General features: G+C 48.4%; 1 protein-coding gene across 1 annotated transcript in view; it reads right to left on the reverse strand.

The window, feature by feature from the left end:
• RAB8A (RAB8A, member RAS oncogene family) overlaps positions 1-21323 on the reverse strand; it is a 73432-nt gene that overhangs the window by 45488 nt on the left and 6621 nt on the right. The window contains exon 2 of the mRNA XM_029614499.1: positions 17313-17373. Within this exon, the coding sequence (XP_029470359.1) occupies positions 17313-17373 (61 nt within the window). The remainder of the gene's footprint in view (positions 1-17312; positions 17374-21323) is intronic.

Consider the following 21323-nt stretch of genomic DNA (forward strand, 5'->3'; position numbering starts at 1 on the left):
GTCACTCATATGCACACATTCCCACCCCCAATTAGACCCCACAACCAGTCTCGGTCTCTCTCGCACCAGTCATCTTCCTGAAGAGTCTCTCTCTCAATCACACTCATGGTCTCTTATATACAAGCTCTCAAATCACACACAAACTCTCACCCAGGCTTCCATTCACACCCACAGACACAAGCTCTCACCCAAAGCACCCATTCCCACCCACAGACACCCATGCTCTTACCCAGGCACCCATTCACACCCAGACGCACAAGCTCTCACCAAAAACGTATTCTTCCTTCACTGCAGGGATGGGCTCCCGTGGTGGCCTCGGTCGGGGTTTCCTCTCCGCCACCTCAGGCTACGGCGGCCTTGCTTGGTCGGGGGTCGGGTTTCCTCTCCGCTGCCTCGGGCTGCGGCAGCTTTGTTTGGTCGGGTTTCCTCTCCGCCGCCACGGGCTATGGCAGCCTTGCTTGGTCAGGGATCAGGTTTCTTCTCTGCCACCACGGGCTATGGCAGCCTTGCTTGGTCAGGTTTCCTCTCCGCTGCCATGGGAATGGGTTCTCGTGGCTACCTTGCTTCATGAGAGTTCAACTCTTCTATTCCTCCCACCCCACCCCCGGGCTTTCTAATGCCTGCCTCACCGGCCAAAGGCTTCCTCCCTTCTTCCTACTCCCACTGGCAGGTAGAAGGGAGAAGGCTTCCGATTGGCCTGCGCGGGGGGCAGGCAGAATGAAAGAGGCTTCCAATTGGCCCATGGGAGCTGGAAAAAGGGAGAAGGAAAGTACAATGGTGCAGAGGGACACCGGGAGATGTGACACACCTGCCGGTGTTGGCGACACACTGATTGAGAAGCGCTGCTTTAGCAGATTCTGTACTTTGGGTTGACCAAATTCCAATATCACAGGGTCCTCAACTCTAAAAATGTCAATGTTATTTAACAGATATTAAGCCAGATATTGGAGGAGCTCCTCCTCCACACATTCTATCCTGCTCAGCTTATCACATGACCCCCTAAAAATCTCAAGTTAAACCACAAGGATGGAACAAGCAAGGAAACAGGACGAAAAAAAAAAAAAAAGGAGGTTTGGTAGACTTGACAAAAAAAAAAAACCAGGCTTTAACACCTTTTCTAAAATTCAGATAGTTATATTTGTCTCAAATCTAGAGAAAAAATTCCAAAGAGAGAATGGCAACTAACAGGCCGATACAGAAAGAAATGCGGGAGAGCGGACGTTTGCCAGCTGTCCTGTGCGCGCGATACATTAAATAAAAATATGCTAATTAGGGCCCGCAGTAAAAAGAGGCGCTAGGGACACTAGCCATCCCTAGCGCCTCCTTTTTGACAGGAGCGGCAGCTGTCAGCGGGTTTGACAGCAGACGCTCAATTTTGCCGGCTTCAGTTCTCGGACCTGCTGACAGCCACTGGCACAATTGAGTGTCCGGTTTTCAACCCGCAAGCTGATTTTAAATTTTTTTATTTTTAATTATTTTTTACTTTTGGGACCTCCGACTTAATATCGCCATGATATTAAGTCGGAGGGTGTACAGAAAAGCAGTTTTTACTACCTTTGGGTAGGTGCTAATTTCTGAAAGTAAAATGTGCTGCTTGGCTGCACATTTTACTTTCTGAATCGCGCGGGAATAACTAATAGGGCCATCAACATGCATTTGCATGTTGAGGGCGCTATTAGTTTCTGGGGGGGTAGGATGCCCGTTTGACGCGCTATTATTTATTTATTTATTTAAAATTTTTATAGACCGACATTCATCAGGGATATCACATCGGTTCACAGTGTAACGCAAACAGACGCCTGGGGAGGCGTTTTACATCGAACAGCAATATATCGAACAGTTATAACAAGTTAACATGAGAACAATTGAGGGGGGGAGGTATGCAGGGGGATATAGGGAGGGAATATTACTGAATAACTAGCATGTCAAACGTGCGTCCAACCGCGGGTTAACAGTGTGCTCCGCCGGAGCACACTGTACTGTATCAGCCTGAAAGCTGTCCAACATGTAGTTTCCAGTCAGATTTATAATTTCATTCTGTCTTGAGGATTTTTTCTATTTAGTGTATATTTATTAATTCAGGTAACTTGTAATTATAAAATGCATTATAAAAAAAAATCACTATTATTCTGTGATGGAAAAGTATGTAATTAAATAAAATGTTATGGATTAAGGGAGGAAAATGGTAAGCAGATCCAAAATTTGAGGAGTGGACAGTTCACACAGAGGTGAAAGGAAGCAGTAAATCTGAAAAATATTTAGGGTTACCAAAGCCAATGTGTGAAAAATCTAGTTGAACATTACTAATGAAATGTTACAAATAAGCTGTTGAAAAGAGACTTTCAAGTGACTAGTTTAACATCAGCGAGTATAAAGGGAGAAAAGTGGGAGATCATAGTACAACTGGTTTATGATGTCATCAAAACCCTTTTGTCAATTATCCCTGCTTGGGTTCTTTTTCTATAAAGGACTGGGCCAAGAATGCTGATCACCAAGGAACCAGGCACTGCAAAACTGTCGTAAGGAGATAAAAATGTACATATGAGGAAGTAAATATAGGCTCAAAAGAGTGCTTTAAATAATAAAAAAGCCACAGCAAATTAAAATGAAATAAATAGGTCTTTAAATTTGGATCTGAAGGCAGGCAAGTTACTGCAGGTTATATTCAGCCCAGAAGGGGTGTTCCACAGACAAACTACATATTCAGATTTCACCAAGCACAAGCTTTAAATTCCTTATGCAGAAAACATAAAACACTTCAATAAAGAAATAAAATGGTGGTTCCCAGTGAAGCTGACTGTTCACTACAAAAAGAAAGCCCTGTGCATCATAGTTGTTACAGAAATGACAGCACACTATGAGCCAAACATTATACAAAACATCTCAATTACAAATGCTTAGTATTCCAGTTTACATGCATTACTGCACAGGTAAGTTAAGTGGCTTGGTCAAGCGAAGGTGAGACAAACCCAAATCTCCAGGATTCATAACTGCATATGCCATTCTCGTCAAGGATGAAACCTATTTATAATCCTTACCATTCTGAGCTTTCTAAAACAGGGCAACCAACATTTAAAGGTTAATAATCAATCATGACATGTGTCAGACAGTGAAATATTTAAATGGCTGACACAATTACACCAAGCATTAAGAGTGATGAACGCTTTGTGATTACTGTATATGGAGTCGTCACTGGCATAGCATTAGTAGGCCCTTGGCTCCCCCACTCCTCCACTTTTTCCAGGAATATAGAAGGCAGAAAGATTTCTCTTTTCTAACAAATTGAAGGTATGAAGAAGGTAACACAGGCAGCATAGAGCTGGGTCAAAAATAAATTTTTACACAGTTATCTAAAATGGTTTAATTTTTGGAAACAGTAAGAAAATTATTCCTTACCTGCTAATTTTCGTTCCTGTAGTACCATGGATCAGTCCAGACGGTGGGTTATGTCCCCCGTCCAGCAGATGGAGTCAGAACAGAGCTCGAGGGCACCGCCTCCTATACCAGCGCACCCTCTGCTGGAGCTCAGTATCATGAATAACAAAGCCCAAAAGAGCAAGAACAAAACAATTTGGATCAAAACCCTGACGTAAATCAACATCAAGAACAATCAATAGGCACGACCCAAAACGAGGTCGCCCCAGTCAACTTGTGAGGAGCTGAACAACTGATAGAGAACCAGAGAGAAAGAGAGAGACAGAACACGCATATAAATCTGAGCAGGGGCGCAGTATCCCAGAGTGGTGGGCGTCTGGACTGATCCATGGTACTACAGGAACGAAAATTAGCAGGTAAGGAATAATTTTCTTTTCCCTGTACGTACCAGGATCAGTCCAGACGGTGGGATGTACCCAAGCTTCCCTAAACCGGGTGGGCCCCTGAGAGCCCTGCTCGGAGAACCTGATCGCCAAAAAGCTCAGGGGCTGAAGGCGGCAGGTGTAACCGATAATGCCGAGCAAAGGTATGCAACGACTTCCATGTCGCCGCCCGGCAGATTTCCTGTGGAGAGACGGACCGAGACTCCGCCCAAGACGCGGCTTGCGAGCGTGTAGAATGAGCTCTGACGCCTGTAGGCGGAGTACGACCAGCTCCGATATAAGACGCCGAGATGGCATCCTTGATCCAGCGGGCAATCGTTGTCTTTGATGCGGAGGATCCCTTCTTAGGTCCCGACCAGAGCACAAACAGGTGATCGGAAACCCGGAAATCATTGGTAGCCTCCAGGTAACGGAGCAGAGCCCGTTTGACGTCCAAATGACGAAGGGACCTCTCTTCCCCTGGAGAGAACGCCGGAAGTTCCACCGTCTGATTCAAGTGGAAGGGAGAAACCACCTTCGGAAGGAAGGATGGTACGGTACGTAGAGAAACCCCCGCATCAGAAAGGCGGAGGTACAGTTCCCTGCAGGAAAGAGCCTGCAGCTCCGAGATGCGACAAGCAGAAGAAATCGCCACAAGGAAAACAGTCTTCATAGTGAGGTCCTTGAGGGAAGCCTCCTGTAGTGGCTTGAAAGGAGCGCCCGCCAGGGCCCGGAGAACTAGGTTAAGGCTCTACGACGGGCAGGGATCTCGAACCGGAGGCCGAAGATGCTTAACCCCCTTCAGGAAACGAGCGATATCCGCTTGGAGAGGTAGAGAAACCGCTGTTTGTACCAGAACATTCAGGGCCGCCACTTGTACTCGGAAAGAATTGTATGCCAGGCCCTTATCCAATCCGTCTTGCAAAAACTGAAGGATCAGGGGAACCGTTGCTTCCGTCAGACGGGTCCCATGGCCGACACACCAGGACTCGAAGACCCTCCACACTCGCCCGTAGGCAACAGAGGTCGAGGGCTTACGAGCCCTAAGCATCGTTGAAATCACCGCCTCCGGATAGCCTCGGCGGCGCCGTTCAAAAGCCAGGCCGCAAGACAAAAGAGTGCCGCCTGCTCGAAAAATACCGGACCCTGATGCAGGGGCCGGGGAAGATGACTCAGACGGACCGGACCGTCCACCGCCATGTGGAGTAGATCCGCGAACCAAGGCCGCCGCGGCCATTCCGGGGCCACTAGGATTACGGGACCGCAGTGGTTTTCGATTCTTCGGAGGATCTTGCCCACCAAGGGCCAGGGGGGAAACACAGAGGAGCTGACCTGTCGGCCACGGTAATACTAGAGCATCCACCCCCTCCGCGCCGCGCTCCCTTCTGCGACTGAAGAAGCGCGGGGCCTTGGCGTTGAGGGCTGTAGCCAGCAAGTCCAACTGTGGCGGTCCCCAGCGCTGAACCAGGAGGTCCATCGCCTCAGCGGAGAGAGACCATTCGCCGGGGTCCAACCGCTGACGACTCAGGTAATCCGCCTGAATGTTGTCCACCCCAGCGATGTGGGAGGCCGCGAGACGTACGAGATGGAGTTCCGCCCATGCCATCAGGAGCGTGGTTTCCGCGGAGACCTGCTCGCTCCGCGTCCCGCCTCGACGATTGATGTAAGCCACTGTAGTCGCGTTGCCCGAGAGAATTCGTACCTCCCTGTCCCGAACCAGTGGGAGGAAACGCTGAAGCGCTAGGCGTACCGCTCTGGTCTCCAGACGATTGATCGGCCACCTCGCCTCCTCCGGGGACCACATCCCCTGTGTGGCGCTTCGGCCACAGACGGCGCCCCAACCCACGAGGCTGGCGTCGGTTGTCACTACTACCCAGGAGGGGACTTCGAGCGAGACGCCGTGGGCCAGGTGAGCCGGAACCAGCCACCACTTCAGACTGTCCCGAGCCGACTGAGGGAGGGGCAGAATCACCTGATACTCCTGCGACACAGGTTTCCAGCGAGATAGGAGGGACGCCTGCAGAGGACGCAGGTGTGCAAAAGCCCAGGGCACCATGTCGATGGTGGAAGCCATCACTCCCAGAAGCTGAAGATAATTCCACGCTGTGGGGTCCGACAAGGCCGCGAAGCGATGGATGTGTTCCCTCAAGGAGAGAGCCTTGTCCGGACGCAGGAACACCATGCCCAGTTGCGTGTCGAAGGTTGCTCCCAGGAAATCCAAGCACTGAGATGGAACGAGGGAACTCTTGGGGAGGTTCACGACCCAGCCCAGGGAGCGAAGCACCTCCAAAACTCTGGCCACAGAGTCCTGCCCATGCGAGAAAGACTTTGCCCGCACCAGCCAGTCGTCCAGGTAAGGGTGCACTAGTATACCCTCCTTCCGAAGGGCCGCCGCCACTACCACCATGATCTTGGTGAACGTCCGCGGAGCCGTTGCGAGTCCGAAGGGTAGGGCCCGAAACTGAAAGTGCTGACCGAGAATCTTGAAGCGTAGGTAACACCTGTGGTCCGGATGTATAAGGATGTGCAGGTACGCCTCCGTCAGATCCAGGGAAGCCAGAAACTCGCCCTGGTGTACTGCGGCAATCACGGATCGCAGCGTTTCCATGCGGAACCGGTTGACCCGCAGCGAGCGGTTCACCTCCTTCAAATCCAGTATGGGACGGAACGAACCATCCTTCTTGGGCACCACGAAGTAGATGGAATAATGGCCCGAGCCCACCTCGGCGAAGGGAACGGGCACGATAGCCTCTATGGCTTGCAGCCGGTCTAGTGTCTGTTGAATCGCCATCCTCTTGAGGTCGGAGCCACAAGGAGAGAAGAGAAACCTGTCCCGAGGGGGGCGGACAAACTCCAAGGCGTAACCGTATTGGATGGTGTCCAGGACCCACTGGTCTGAAGTAATCTTTGCCCACTCCGACGAATTGTGTGAGTCTGCCTCCGATGGGCGGGCAGGAGGAGTGGGCCGGTCTGGCATCATTGAGCAGATTTGGCGGGGGGGTTCCCCTGCCCCGAGCCCTCCCTCGAGGGCCTCCGCCCTCGAAAGGAGCGCGACCACGGCTGCGGTCTACTGGAGGTTGTGCGAGAACTTGGCTGCCGGTACGATCTGTAGCGCCGCTGTGCCCGAGCTCTGGTTCTGGTGGAGGCAAAAGCCCGGTAAGGTCTCTGCCGATCCTCGGGTAGACGATGCACCGAGTTTTCCCCCAGAGACTTGATGATCTGATCCAGGTCATTTCCGAAGAGGAATTTCCCCCGAAATGGAAGGGATCCCAGGCTCGACTTGGAGGAGGCATCCGCAGACCAATTCCGGAGCCACAGGAGTCTACGAGCCGCCACCACCGACACCATGGACCGGGCCAGGACGCGAAAGAGGTCATACAGAGCATCCTCCCCGTAAGCGATGGCAGATTCCAGGCTGTCTGCCTGAGCGGCTTCTTCCGGAGGCAACTGCTGCGACGTTAGGAGCTGCTGGACCCAGAGAAGACTGGCCCTCTGGGTCAAAGAACTGCACATGACGGCCCGCATCCCCAAGGCGGAAACCTCAAAAACCTTCTTCAGGAACGTCTCCAACTTGCGGTCTTGCGTGTCCCGTAGGGCCGTTCCGCCAGTAACTGGGATTGTAGTTCGCTTAGTCACTGCCGAGGCCGCAGAGTCCACCTTTGGAAACCGGACGAGATCCAGGAAATCCTCCGGCAACGGGTACAATTTCTCCATGGCCCAGGCGACCTTCAATGATGCCTCAGGGGCGTCCCATTCCCCCGTGAGGAGCTGCAGAAACGACTCATGGACCGGGAAAGCCTTAGCCCTAGGCCTAAGGGCAGCCAGTACCGGGTCCCCTTTTTTGGAGCAGGTCGCAACCACTGGGGCCACAGGGGATCCGGCGGTGGTTCCAGATCTAGCTCTTGCAGGGTCCGTTGCAGGGTCCGTTGCAGTAAGTCCTCCAATTCTTCCTTGTGGAAGATGCGCAGGGCTCGCGGATCGTCGCCCTCGGCCTGCCCCTCCGAGTGCGCAGGATCCGGAGGGTCCGAGGGGTCAGGACCCAGAGGGAAAGCCGCTCCCACCGCAAGCGGCTGGGATGGCAAAGCTGAGGTTCCTGTGGCTGTCCCAGGTGGGATCAGGGACCTGGGGGCGGGGACCGCGAGCTTGGAGATCTTGGGCGCAGGAGGTCCCGCGGGAGCACCCCCCGGATCCGCCAGGCCCTGCAGATAGGTAGTGTGCATCTTCAGAATGAAGTCCGGCGAAAAAAACGGCAGACCGGGTGAAGCCGCAGCATCCCCTTGTGGTGGCCGGGCTGACAGGACCTCCTCGGGGCCTCGGTGCAGGCGGGGGGCGCCCCGAACTGCGTCTCTCATCCGGGGAGTGGTCCGCACTGAAATCTTCTTCCAAAATGGCCGCCGCTCCCGCCATTGACGAGAACGTGGCCGGCCCGCGCTTCCCTGGCTGCGGAGAGGGGGGCGCTGGGCGCGAACCCGAGCCGTGCGCAACGCCTTCCCCGTCGGGGAGGCAGCGCGGACAGACTCCCTCGTTCGAAAAATGAGACCCTGCCTCGCCGCAGGTCTCGCAACGAGACCAGCACGGCATAAAGAAAAAAACGCCGCTACGATGAAAGCCTCGGGGGGGGGCCCAAAAATGAAAAGTACCGCGGGGGGGCCTGAAGGCCGACACAACCCGCCCGACTGGTCCTTAGGCGCCGGCGGGAAAAACCGCTGCCGGCGCGCCCAGGCCCGAGATAGAGGTCGCCGGGCCGCGGGACCGTCGGAGGACGTGTGCAGGAGCCGGCTGTCCTGGCAAACGCCGAGAGAAACAGCTGAAAGAAAAATAAAGCACACTTACCCCAAACGTAAGTAAAGCAAGCTGCAGGAGGAGACAGAACAGAGAAAGGCACGCCTCCTCAAAATTACTGACAAGAAAAATTCCTTGTTACTTTTTTTTTTTTTTTTTTTTTAAATAACTTGATCCAAATTGTTAGCACCAAAAGAAATGACAGGATAGACTCAAAGGAGCGAAAAAACAAGTTTGCTTACCGTAAACGTTGTTTCCGTAGATAGCAGGATGAATTAGCCATGCTGTCCTGGGATCTGTCAATCAGGTCCGGGAGGCGGAGCTTGAAAAAGCAGAGGATAGATTTTTGTTCCCGCGCAGGAAGTACAGATTCTCCTCAGTCTGTGATTAAGCAGTGGTAGATCGAAAAACTGGTGATTGCCAGGGAGGAGGGTGGGTCAGCATGGCTAATTCATCCTGCTATCTACGGAAACAATGTTTACGGTAAGCAAACTTGTTTTTTCCCGTGGATAGCAGGGATGAATTAGCCATGCTGTCCTGGGAGTCCCTAGCTCCCTGTCACGTTCAGTGTATTTTGTTGTTGGAACGTGAAATGGTTGTGGCAATCACTGCGTGTGAGTTGTTGCGGACTGTAGGATTATTTGACCTAACTTTGTATCCGCTGCAGCTTGCTGATCCAAGCAGTAATGTGCTGTGAAAGTGTGAAGGGACGTCCATGTTGCCGCTTTGCATATATCTATGGGTTGAATATTCCTGAGGTGTGCCCACGTAGTGGATAGGGCCCGCACCTGGTGAGCCGTATGTTTTTGAAGTAAAGGTAAGTTCTGTTTGGTATAGCAGAACTGGATGCATTGTATTATCTAGCTCGATATGGTCCGTTTCGTGACTGGAAGACCAGGTCGTTTAGGGTCAAAGGACAAAAATAGTTGAGATGGACGTGATGAATTAGCAGTTCTATTTCTGTAATAAGCTAATGCTCTCTTACAATCTAGGGTATGTAATAATGCCTCGCGTTCATTGGCATGTGGTTTTGGAAAAAAGGTTGGTAGGTCAATAGTTTGATTAATATGAAATTGTGAAACGACCTTTGGTAGAAAGGAGGGATGCGTTCTTAGCACTACCTTCTGATGGAAAAATTGTAGGTATGGTTCATAATGAACTAATGCTTGTAGTTCGCTGACACGCCTCGCTGAAGTGACTGCGACAAGAAATACCACTTTCCAGGTTAGGTATTTTAAGTGTGCTGATTCTATGGGTTCGAATGGAGAATGCATAAGTTGTTCCAATACTATGTTGATGTTCCATGGAACTGCCGGTTTCTTGGAAGGTGGTCTAATGTGGAGTACACCCTTGAGGAATCGAGCAAGAAGGGGGTGAGCCGCTATTGTTACATTATTAACTGGCCTATGGTAGGCTGCAATAGCGCTCAAATGGACTCGAATAGATGCTGTTGCTAAGCCTGCTTCGTAAAGGGTGTGTAGGTAGTCCAGTAATTGTTGTGGTGTGCAATCCACCGGAGATATCTGGTTCAAATGACACCATGAGGTATATCTCTTCCACTTGTAACTATAATTTAGTTTAGTGGAGGGTTTTCTGGATTCAAGTAGTATGAGTTGTGCCCTCTGGGAAACTTCTTGTTGTGTTAGCAACCACCTGCCAGTCTCTAGGCTGTCAAATGGAGGGAGGCGTGCAGCGGATGGAGCAGGGTTCCCTGTTCCTGAAGTAGAAGGTCTGGACGATTTGGGAGTCGGATCGGATCGTCCATTGAAAGGCGAAGGAGGTAACTGTACCATGGTTGGCGTGGCCAAGCTGGGGCGATGAGTATCATTTGTGCACTGTCTGCTATGCACTTTTGTATGGTCCTGGTGATCAGGGGAATCGGTGGAAAGGCATAGAGGAGGCCTGAAGACCACGTGATCAGAAACGCATCCTGCGCTATCCTGAGCTTGCTTGGATGGATGGAACAAAACTTGGGAAGTTGTGTGTTGTGTTCCGTAGCAAATAGGTCTATTGACGGAGTTCCCCACTTGTTGAATATGTGGAGTGCTACCTCCCCGTTGAGGGACCATTCGTGGGGATGAAATATACGACTTAACTTGTCCGCTCTTGTGTTTGCTATACCTGGAAGATAAGTTGCTTGAAGATGTATGCTCTGTTGTTGAGCTAGGTGAAAAATCTGTAGTGTTTCCCTGCACAGGATCCAGGAGCCTGAGCCCCCCTGTTTGTTTATATAGAACATTGCTACTTGATTGTCCGTATATACCATGAGTCTGCGGCCACGCAAGAATGTCTGGAATGCCCGCAACGCCAGGCGAATGGCTCGAAGTTCCAGCAAGTTGATCTGCAGGGATTGTTCTGCTAACGTCCATAAGCCCTGCGTTTCGTATACTTTTAGATGTGCTCCCCAGCCCTTTCGGGAAGCGTCTGTCGTGAGGACTGTGTTGTGTATGGGTTGTCGAAAGAGAGCCCCTTTCACTAGGGTGGATGGAAGGAGCCACCAAGTTATGTCCCTGATCATTTCCTTTGTTAGGAGGATTGGCTGAGTGAGAGGCTGCGAGTGCTGTTTCCACTGTCGTTTGAGTCCCCACTGTAATCTTCTCATGTGTAATTTGGTATTCGGAATTAGGAAATTGGCTGCTGCCATGTGGCCGAGGACTACTAGTACTTGACGTGCCGATGTTATCCGTTTTGTGCGCAAACTCTGTAAGAGTTGTCGTAACTGAAGTTGTCTGTCCTGTGGCAGATATGCCCTGGTTCGCGTGGTGTCCAGATATGCTCCTATAAATTGGAGTTGTTGCGTTGGTTGTAGGTGAGACTTTTGGAAGTTGACTACTAACCCCAATTGGTGCAAGCATTGCAGGATGCGATGCAGATGAGAGGTGAGCAGTTCCTGGGTCGGAGCTACTACTAGCCAATCGTCCAAATAAGGGAAGATTGTCATTCCCTGTTGTCTGAGGTGAGCCACCACCACTACCATGCACTTGGTGAACACTCTGGGTGCAGCTGACAACCCAAAGGGGAGTACTCTGTACTGGTAATGATTGTGCTTGTAACGAAAGCATAGGTAACGCCAGGAAGAGGGGTGCATTGGAATGTGAGTATATGCATCCTTCAGGTCGATGGAACACATCCAATCGTTGGTCTGCAAGAGTGGAAGGATTGACTTCAGGGATACCATCTTGAATTTTTCCTTTACCAGAAATTTGTTGAGTTCCCGCAGATCTAGGATAGGACGTAGACCGCCTGATTTCTTGGGAATGAGGAAGTAGGGGGAATAGAAACCTTGGTTGTGAGAGGTTTTGGGGAGAAGTGCTATGGCCTTTGCTTGACAAAGAAGGGATATCTCCTGTTGAAGCTGTGGGTGAGTCCGCAGCTGCTTTGGAGAGCTGAATTGTGGAAGTTGAGGCTTTGATTGGAAATGTAGATGATACCCTTGACGTACAATGTCGAGAACCCACTGGTCCGAGGTTATGTGTTCCCACACTTGCAGACGAGATTGGATTCGTCCCGGCGGTAGTGATGGATGTGGTGGTGGCATTAGATTCAAAAAGATTGAGCCGGCTTAGCTACCGCCGGCTGTGGTTGGGTCTGCTGGCGTGGGGCACGTTGTTTGCCCCTGCGTGGGATTTGTGCCGTGTGTTGGTTATTCTGTGGTCTGTGGTATGTAGAATACTGTTGAGCACGGTATCCCTGATAAGAGCGATATGGACGGCGTCCATATGACGACCTGCGAGGGTATGGGTAGCCCCGTCTGGAAGATTGATAAGGTTGGTGGGATTGTAGCGACTGTACCGCTAATGCTTCTTCTTTTAGTTTTCCCACCGTCTCTTGTAGTTTGGTGCCGAAAAGGTGTTCTCCAGTGCATGGAAGGTTGGCGAGTTTCTCATGCACATCGTCTCTAATAGAGCTGGAGCGTAGCCACGCGGTCCTCCGCGCTGCTATGGCTGTCGCTGACGCTCTTGATGAAGTCTCCATTCCCTCGTACATGGAACGGAGGAGATGTCTTGAACATTCCTCCATATCATGAAGTGTTTGTGGTAATTTCTCTGCTGTCGTGGAGAGCAATCCCTTAGTGGCTTGTATGCACTCGTACATGTATTGAATCATATAAAATTGGTGGTGGATGATACGAGTAGTGAGCATCGAATTCGGATAGATCTTCCTACCAATTTCGTCTAGGTATTTAAGGTCCTTATTGGGGGGATATGTGGCATGGAGCTTTTGTTTCCGAAATCGCTGCATTGCTGACTCTATAACTACGGATTCGTGAGGAAGTTGAGGAAGCGTGTACAGGCTTTCCTTCTTTATACGAAACTTAATATCTGATTTTCTGGAAACTGCCTGTATAGAGAAGGGAGTTTCCCATGACTTTAACATGAGCTTATGCAGGAGATCGTGCGGAGGAAGGGTGGTGGGTTCCCCCGGTATATCAAAAATTTTCAACAGTCCTAGGGTCTCTGCTCTAGGGTCAGGCTCCTTTAGGAACTGTAATTGTAGGATGGTCGCCACCTTCTCTAAAAAGCGAGGGTATGACAAGTCCTCCGGTGGTGAATATGGTTCCGGTTGAGTGTCTGGAACATCCGAGGGATACCCTGTAGATGAAGTGGGGGACTCAGCCGGTGATTGAAAGTGTTCCGGTGAGGTCCAATGATGTGAAGAGGGTTGTGGAGTGTCTCGGTCAGGCGAGGTTGGTGTATCATCCCTCTCAGGCCTTGGAGGTGTGTCCTCCGCCTCCGGCCTTGTGTCCGTGGGATCTTTCCCCAACTTAAATGATGATTCCAATGTGTTATAAAATCCCGCTAAAGATTGGGATAGTTGCCAGAAAGCATCCTTGGTGGCTTGTGGCATCTCCGCTCTATGTTGTCTAATACTAGGTCCAGTCGCACCTCTTGGTGTGCTGGAGGTCTTGGATGGAGAGGATGCCTGGGAAGAGGTTACGTAAATAGGTGAATGTGATCTCTGTGATCTGGATATTCTGGAAGATCTGGAGGTAGAAGGGCTGACTGTCGTCTCCTGTCGGCGTCGATGGTGAGTTTTCCGTACATGTGTAGAATGTTTTGTTTTCGAGATAGTCGAGTCATGTGAGGACTGCCTCTTGTGGTCCCTAGATTCTCTTGAAGGAAATCTCTTCCTACGTTTGTGGGAATGATCCGTATGATGAGTTGGTAGGGAGTATAATTCTGGCTGTTTGCCCGTTTCTGTGACGAACCTCCCTTCTGGGCGTGTTAGTTTCTTTCCTGACGCTCTTTCACTTCTGTATGATGATTCAGGTGAGTCAGGAAGTGGTCGCTTCTTTGGACGTGTTTGTGACCCCAGATCGGAGGTCCTCTTTTTATGAACACTTGCCTTGTGTGAGACCGGTGGTACTGGAACCTGTCTTGGAGCTGATGTTTCTGATGTATCAGTCCTGGAGGATGGTTCCCGCGCCGGTGTCGGCGCCGTTGTCTCTTGCGCTGGTATCTATGCCGGCGATTCATGTATCTTCGTCGGCTCCGATATCTCTTGCGCCCGTGTCGGCGCTGGCACTCGTGCCGGCGCTGTAAGAGACGGCGCGTGGCTGGTTTTCTCCCGCGCCGACTGAGTAGATTGTTTCGGCGCCGAATGTTTTTGAACCCTATGGTGGGCCGATTTTGTCTTGGCCTGGTGTTCTGCTCCCGGCGCCGTACGGTGTTCGGAGCTCGGCGCCGTTGAACTTGGCGCCGCCTCGTGACGTATCTTCGGCGCCGTGAGTGTCCGCGCCCCTGGACCCGGCGTCATCATCTGCGCCGACGCACTCCGTGGGACTTCCGGCGCCGTCTTACGCAATTTTTCTTGCGCCCTGTCTGTGCGTTTGTTCGGCGATAGGCCACGCTTCGAGTCTCTGCTCGAAATACTGGGCGCTCCTTGCTTTTCGGGGAGAACAGAGCCCTGTTTCCCTACCTTTTTGTCACTGGGCCGTGAGGTATCCGACGACGCCGTTCTTGGAGCGGAATATTTAAATTTCTTCACCGGGCCCGGTAAAGAGTGTACCTCCGAGGGGTCTGAGGTACTTAGGAGTTCTTGAAGGCGATATGCTCTTTGTCACTTGGCTCTGGGAGACATTTTGGAGCAAAATTCGCAATTTGGGACATCGTGGCTACCGCCTAGGCATCGGTAACACCGGTCATGGCCATCCGTGACCGACATCACCTTACCACAGCGGCAGCGTTTGAAGCCCGATTTAGACATTTTGAGGAGTGTTGGCTCCGCGCGCGGAAAGAACAGACTGAGGAGAATCTGTACTTCCTGCGCGGGAACCCACGCGCAGCCGCAGAGGGAACAAAAATCTATCCTCTGCTTTTTCAAGCTCCGCCTCCCGGACCTGATTGACAGATCCCAGGACAGCATGGCTAATTCATCCCTGCTATCGACGGGAAAATAAAACTCAAAACCTGTCACTCTGGGGAAGCACTGATTCCCCAACTCACATCTGCTGGAGTCAGAAAGATACTGGGCTCCAGCAGAGGGTGCGCTGGTATAGGAGGCGGTGCCCTCGAGCTCTGTTCTGACTCCATCTGCTGGACGGGGGACATAACCCACCGTCTGGACTGATCCTGGTACGTACAGGGAACACAAAATGGGGAAATTCTTTGGCAGGACCCTGTAACAAGGGGGATCCATCAATACAAACAAAATTTTGATTTTCTTTACATGACCAAAGAATGTAAAGAAGTGCAGGAGATTTTCATGCACAGAATAAGCAGCTCCCACTTCTAAACCAACAGTGGCTATGGAGATAGGCCACTAAAATATATACCACTGTATACTGTATTATTTTTAAATATGTATTTATTTACGCAAAGGCTTCTATTCGGCTCCCTCCACTCAGAGTATTCAGTGTGAAATGGGTTCCTGCTCCCTCTGGATCCTATGTCAGAAAGTATGATTCTATGGTAAAACCTCCAGGGGGTCAGCAAACCTCTAAGGTCTGGCACATGCTACCTCAGAATTTAGAAAGGATTCCAAGCTATTTCTATATTCTGCTTATTTACCCATAGGCCTTCTACTTCTTACTCATCAGGGAGCCATCATGCATGATCTTCAGTATCTTCTAAATTTCTTTTCATATCCCCAAGACCAAAGATTGTAGCAACCTTTCACAAGCAAGAAAAGCAGAGTGCATGTCTCAGAGCCACTTTTAGTGCTGCTTTTTAACTAGCCTCTAGGTAGCACCATAGACATCATATTCAATTCCACCTCCACTCTTCCCAGGAATAGACTTAATTCAACAACTCTCACTGGCAAAGTCTGAACTGAGAATCAAAACCAAGGTCCCCAAATCTGGCAGGGCAAAATACTAACCACTCTGTAAAAAGTATAATGTTAGGTTGCATACCACAGCTGATCTTTTTGAGATGGACTTGCATATCCTCCAGATTTTCACTATGTCCTTAGAAACTCATTTTTATCTGTGTTCCAAATGTTTAAACTTCTGGAAATCAGGTATCTCTGCTCATTGACAGATCGATACTCTAAGGCCGCGGTAGAAACAGTGCGGCAGTGCCGGGCGCACCCTCGTTCCCCGCACGCACAGTTCTCTTCACCTACTGCTCGATACTCTCTTCAAATTGCATGCAAATGCATGCCGCGGCTGCGAAGCGTTAGGCAAGCGTTAGGCCCGCGCAACCCATTTTACTGTATAGGCGCTAATACAGCGCCTATACAGTATCCTGGGTGCGCTGGTACCTGTCATTTCAAATGTCATTTGAAATGACAGGCACCAGGAAGTGGATGGTTCCCCCCCCCCTCCCGAAGCAAGGCGCAGGGCGAAAATTAAAACGGGAATAAAGTGTAAAAAATGGGGGTAAAACCAAAGGGAGTAAAGTGTAAAAAACCATGGACGACCTCCATATTAACATTGCAGCGTAAGTTGTTTATATATATGTATAAATACCTGTCACTTTCCTGTCACTTTCCGAATCCCCCAGGCGGCGGTGGGAGCTGGCGGGCGGGCGCGTGTTCGATCCAGGCCGCTTTCGCCGCCGGCTCCCTCTGCCTGGATGAATGCACGCCCACCCGGCCGCGGCCTGGATCGAACACGCGCCCACCCGCCCGCCAGCTCCCACCGCCTCGATGACCGCACGCCTGGGGGATTCGGAAAGTGACATAGATATATATATATATATATATATATATATATATATATATATATATATATATCTAACAACTTACGCTGCAATGTTAATATGGAGGTCGTCCATGGTTTTTTTACACTTTACTCCCTTTGGTTTTACCCCCATTTTTTACACTTTATTCCCGTTTTAATTTTCGAACACCACACTCACACCAAGTAGAGGGTAGCGGTAAACTAACAGGTTAAGGACGCGGCAAAATAGCGGGTTACAAAGGAGATAATCTGAGCGCGCGTCACAGTATCGGAGGGGAATAGCTAATTCCTTCATTATACAGCTAATTCGTTCATTTACATATCATATACATGCTGGGTGCGGAAAGGGTTATGCGTCTGTTTTAAGAAGCGCTAAGGACGCGTGAAACTGGAGACTGTATCGCTGGATCGCCTTACGCATCCGAATTGTGCGCTCACAGCACGTTACAGACGGGAAATCTTCAACCGCACGTTACAGTATCGATCTGTGAGGTATTAGGCCAAAGGTGGGGCAGGCACTCTCACAGGAAAACATTGAACTGACAGCAGCTTGAACATCTGCTAGCAAACCAAACCAGCTCAAGATTAAAATTAAAGAAAATTCTTACCATATCTGTAGTTTAATTCTCTTGCCATCTAGTTCTATTGTTCTAATTTTAAAGTCAATACCTGAAAGAAAAAAAATGTTTCAATAAAGTGATAGGAGTATCAAATTCAATATATTTTTAATATCATGGAACATAATAAGAACTCTACACAGAAGTGTAAGGCGTAATAAAGTGAAGACAATTTTTATCCAACAAGATTTTTTTTTTTTTTTAAACCATAAAGGTATCTTGACAGCATATAAGCTCATCACAGTATTTAAAGATGATTAACACAAAAGTGTATATTTAAAATACAAAAACATTTCAATAATGCATCTCTCTTATAATAAATATGCATATGTTGGAGAAAGGCGCTGAGCTTCCTGGGTCAACTAATTATTCTTTAGATTTCCATATGCTTTATTTATAGTTTATTATTTTTTTATATACAAACATATCGGGATTCCATCATATCAGTTAACAATAAATAAACTTAAATAAAATCACAATCAGAAAATGTAGCTAAACAAATAATGCTAAGATAGTAAAATCACAATCAGTTTCAACAATATAAAGAGAGACTTAAATTCAATAAAATGCATAATTATACAAAGGGGTAGATTTTAAAAAAGAACGCAGGCGCAAACAAAAGTACGCTGGATTTTATAAGATACGCGCATAGCCGCGCGTATCTTATAAAATCCTGGATCGGCGCGCGCAAGGCTGCCGATTTTGGGCAGCCTGTGCGCGCCGAACCGCGCAGCCTGCCTCCATTCCCTCGGAGCGGCCTCGGAGGGAACTTTCTTTCGCCCTCCCCTCACCTTCCCCTCCCCTACCTAACCCACCCCCCCCCGGCCCTATCTAAACCCCCCCTTACCTTTGTCCCTCGATTTACGCCTGCTAGAAGCAGACGTAAATCTACGTACACCAGCGGACTGCTGGCACGCCGTCATCCGACCCGGGGGCTGGTCCGGAGGCCTCGACCACGCCCCCGGGCTGGCACCATGCCCCCGGTCTCGCCCCCGAAACGCTGCATCCCGCCCCCTTAAAAAAAACCCGGGACTTACGCGCGTCCCGGGGCTCTGTGCGCGCTGGCGGCCTATGCAAAATAGGTGCGCCGGCGCGCGAGGGCCCTGCTCGCGTAAATCCGGGCGGATTTATGCGAGCAGGGCATTTAAAATCCGCCCGTAAGAGTAGTAAAGATAACAAGAATCGGATAATGGAAAAAGCCCTTTATTGAATTTGCCCGACTCTGGCAGAGTTTCGCTCTTTAGTCGAGAGCTGCGTCAGGGGCAATCAATGTTAGCAGGACTTATTGTGCACCTGCAGGGCCTAAGCCACAGGTGTTATGCATCCACTAGAACCTGTTTAATCATAAATCTCTACTTTGAACCATGTGGTAATGCCATGTAGCACCAATGATCACTTCATTCAGTTTATCGTCAAAACTCAGATAGGAAATATGTGACTGCGGAGTGTGTCAACAAGGATTCAGCCGCAATAGATCGATTGAAGTGATCATTGGTGCTCCATGGCATTACCACATGGTTCAAAGTAGAGATTTATGATTAAACAGGTTCTAGTGGATGCATAACACCTGTGGCTTAGGCCCTGCATGCGCACAATAAGTCCTGCTAACATTGATTGCCCCTGACGCAGCTCTCGACTAAAGAGCTAAACTCGGCCAGAGTCAGGCAAAGTCAATAAAGGGCTTTTTTCATTATCCGATTCTCGTTATCTTTACTGCTACACAGCCAACTGGATCGGCTTCAGACTTGTTTTCTGGGTCCATTCCTAATTATACTAAGATAAATCTATATTAAAATATACTAACAATATCGTAAAATACACCTTTGCATTCTAGCTAAAAATGAAGCGTTAAAATTCTAGCTGCGCACAATAAGTCCTGCTAACATTGATTGCCCCTGACGCAGCTCTCGACTAAAGAGCTAAACTCGGCCAGAGTCAGGCAAAGTCAATAAAGGGCTTTTTTCATTATCCGATTCTCGTTATCTTTACTGCTACACAGCCAACTGGATCGGCTTCAGACTTGTTTTCTGGGTCCATTCCTAATTATACTAAGATAAATCTATATTAAAATATACTAACAATATCGTAAAATACACCTTTGCATTCTAGCTAAAAATGAAGCGTTAAAATTCTAGCTGCTATCCAAGTACGCACATTTAAAAAGCCAGGTTTTTAACTCTGCTTTGAATTTTTTAATATCGTTCTGGAGTCTCATTTCTACTGGCAAGGAGTTCCACAATTTTGGGCCTGCGACTGATACCGCTTGTTCTAACTTCTGTCAAGTGTGCAAATTTTACATTGGGGATTGTCAGCAGGCCCTTGTTCGCTGATCTCAAGTTTGAGGTACATGTAACCGAATTGTATTGTTCAGCCATCCCGTTTGATCAGCGTATTTTATGTATTATGCATGCTGTTTTGTATTGGGAACGATACGTGATTGGTAACCAATGTAATGAGATTAGTGTTGGTGTTAAACGGTCATGCTTTCTACTGCCCGTCAAGATTCTTGTAGCAGCGTTCTGCATCACCTGTAATGGTCGAATTGTAGATGATGGAAGACCTAAAAGTAAGGTATTGCAGTAGTCCACATTGGATAAAATAAGTGCTTGTAAAACAGTCCTAAAATCATTTCTTTCCAGCAATGGTTTCAATTTATGTAATGTAAGAAGCTTGTAATATCCGCCTTTCACTTTCGCTGCAATATGTTTTTTAAAATTGAGCTCTGTATCTATTGTGATACCCAGGTCCCGCAGGGATGTAGAGGGTAAAATTTTAAAGTTATTTTCAAGCATTAGTGGGTGGATTGTATCATATTTTGATTTTCTAACATTATTTCCGTTTTCTCCATGTTTAAGACTAGCTTCAAATGAGATAATTGTTTTAGTACATTAAGATAAATGGTAATTGAGTGCTTTTTCTATCGTGTCATCAATAGGTACAAGAAACTGTATATCATCTGCGTAAATGTAGTAGTTTAACCCCAAACCTGCCAGCAGATGACATACAGGTAGTAGATATTTATTTATTTGCTGAGTTTTATATACAGTCATTCGGTAGAGCCATCATAACGGTTTACAAAGTTAAAACAGCGTAGCTGAAAGGGCAGATCCTTGGGGAACCCCTGTTTCAAGTGGGATCTTGTTGGAGGTAGTATTTTTTAATTTTTACTTGGAAGAAGAGTTGCTGCAGAAATGATTGAAGCCAGTTTAAGACTGTTCTCTTTATCCCAATTTCAGTTAATCTTGAACACAGGATATTATGATCAACTGTGTCTAAGGCTGCAGATAGATCCAAAAATACTAAAAAGAACTTCTGGCCGCTATCAAAGCCTCTGAGGGCCCTATCTACGAGCGAGATAAGCAATGTTTCGGTATTAAAATGTTTCCGAAAGCCAAATTGGTTCGGAAAAAGGATGCCATTAGATTCCAGATAGTCAGATAATTGAAAAAGTTGTGCAAAAACAATTAACTTTGCAAGTAGTGGGAGATTAGAAATGGGTCTATAGTTGGTTTTTTTTTAATACGTTGTGATCCAAATTAGGTTTTTTAAAAGTGGGTTTTATGGTGGCACATTTTAGTTCATTGGGTAGATGTCCTTCCGTTAATGATAGATTGACTATGTTAACTAAAGTAGGAATAATACAGGAGACTGTTGAGTGAGCTAATAGATATCTTGTCTAGGGGGTGGCCAGCAGGGTTTAAATTGGTTAGTGAAAATTCTATTTCTCGCTCAGATGTAAGTTCAAAAGTGTCCCATGAAATTCCTTCTTTTGCAATCATCTTAGTTGTTTGACTGAGTATTTTGGCAGTTTTTGAGATTAAATTCACTATTTTATTTTTGAAGAAATGTGCTATTTCATTACATTTGTTTTCATCTATTATATCTATTGTGTTTGTAGATTGTTTTGTTAAGTTTTTTACTATTGAGAAGAGTGTTCGTGGGTTATTACAATGTTTGTGGATTTTATTTTTGAAATATTGTTTCTTGTCTTCATCTATGCTT

This window comes from Rhinatrema bivittatum, chromosome 8 (genome assembly GCF_901001135.1).
Source record: "Rhinatrema bivittatum chromosome 8, aRhiBiv1.1, whole genome shotgun sequence".
NCBI lineage: Eukaryota > Metazoa > Chordata > Amphibia > Gymnophiona > Rhinatrematidae > Rhinatrema > Rhinatrema bivittatum.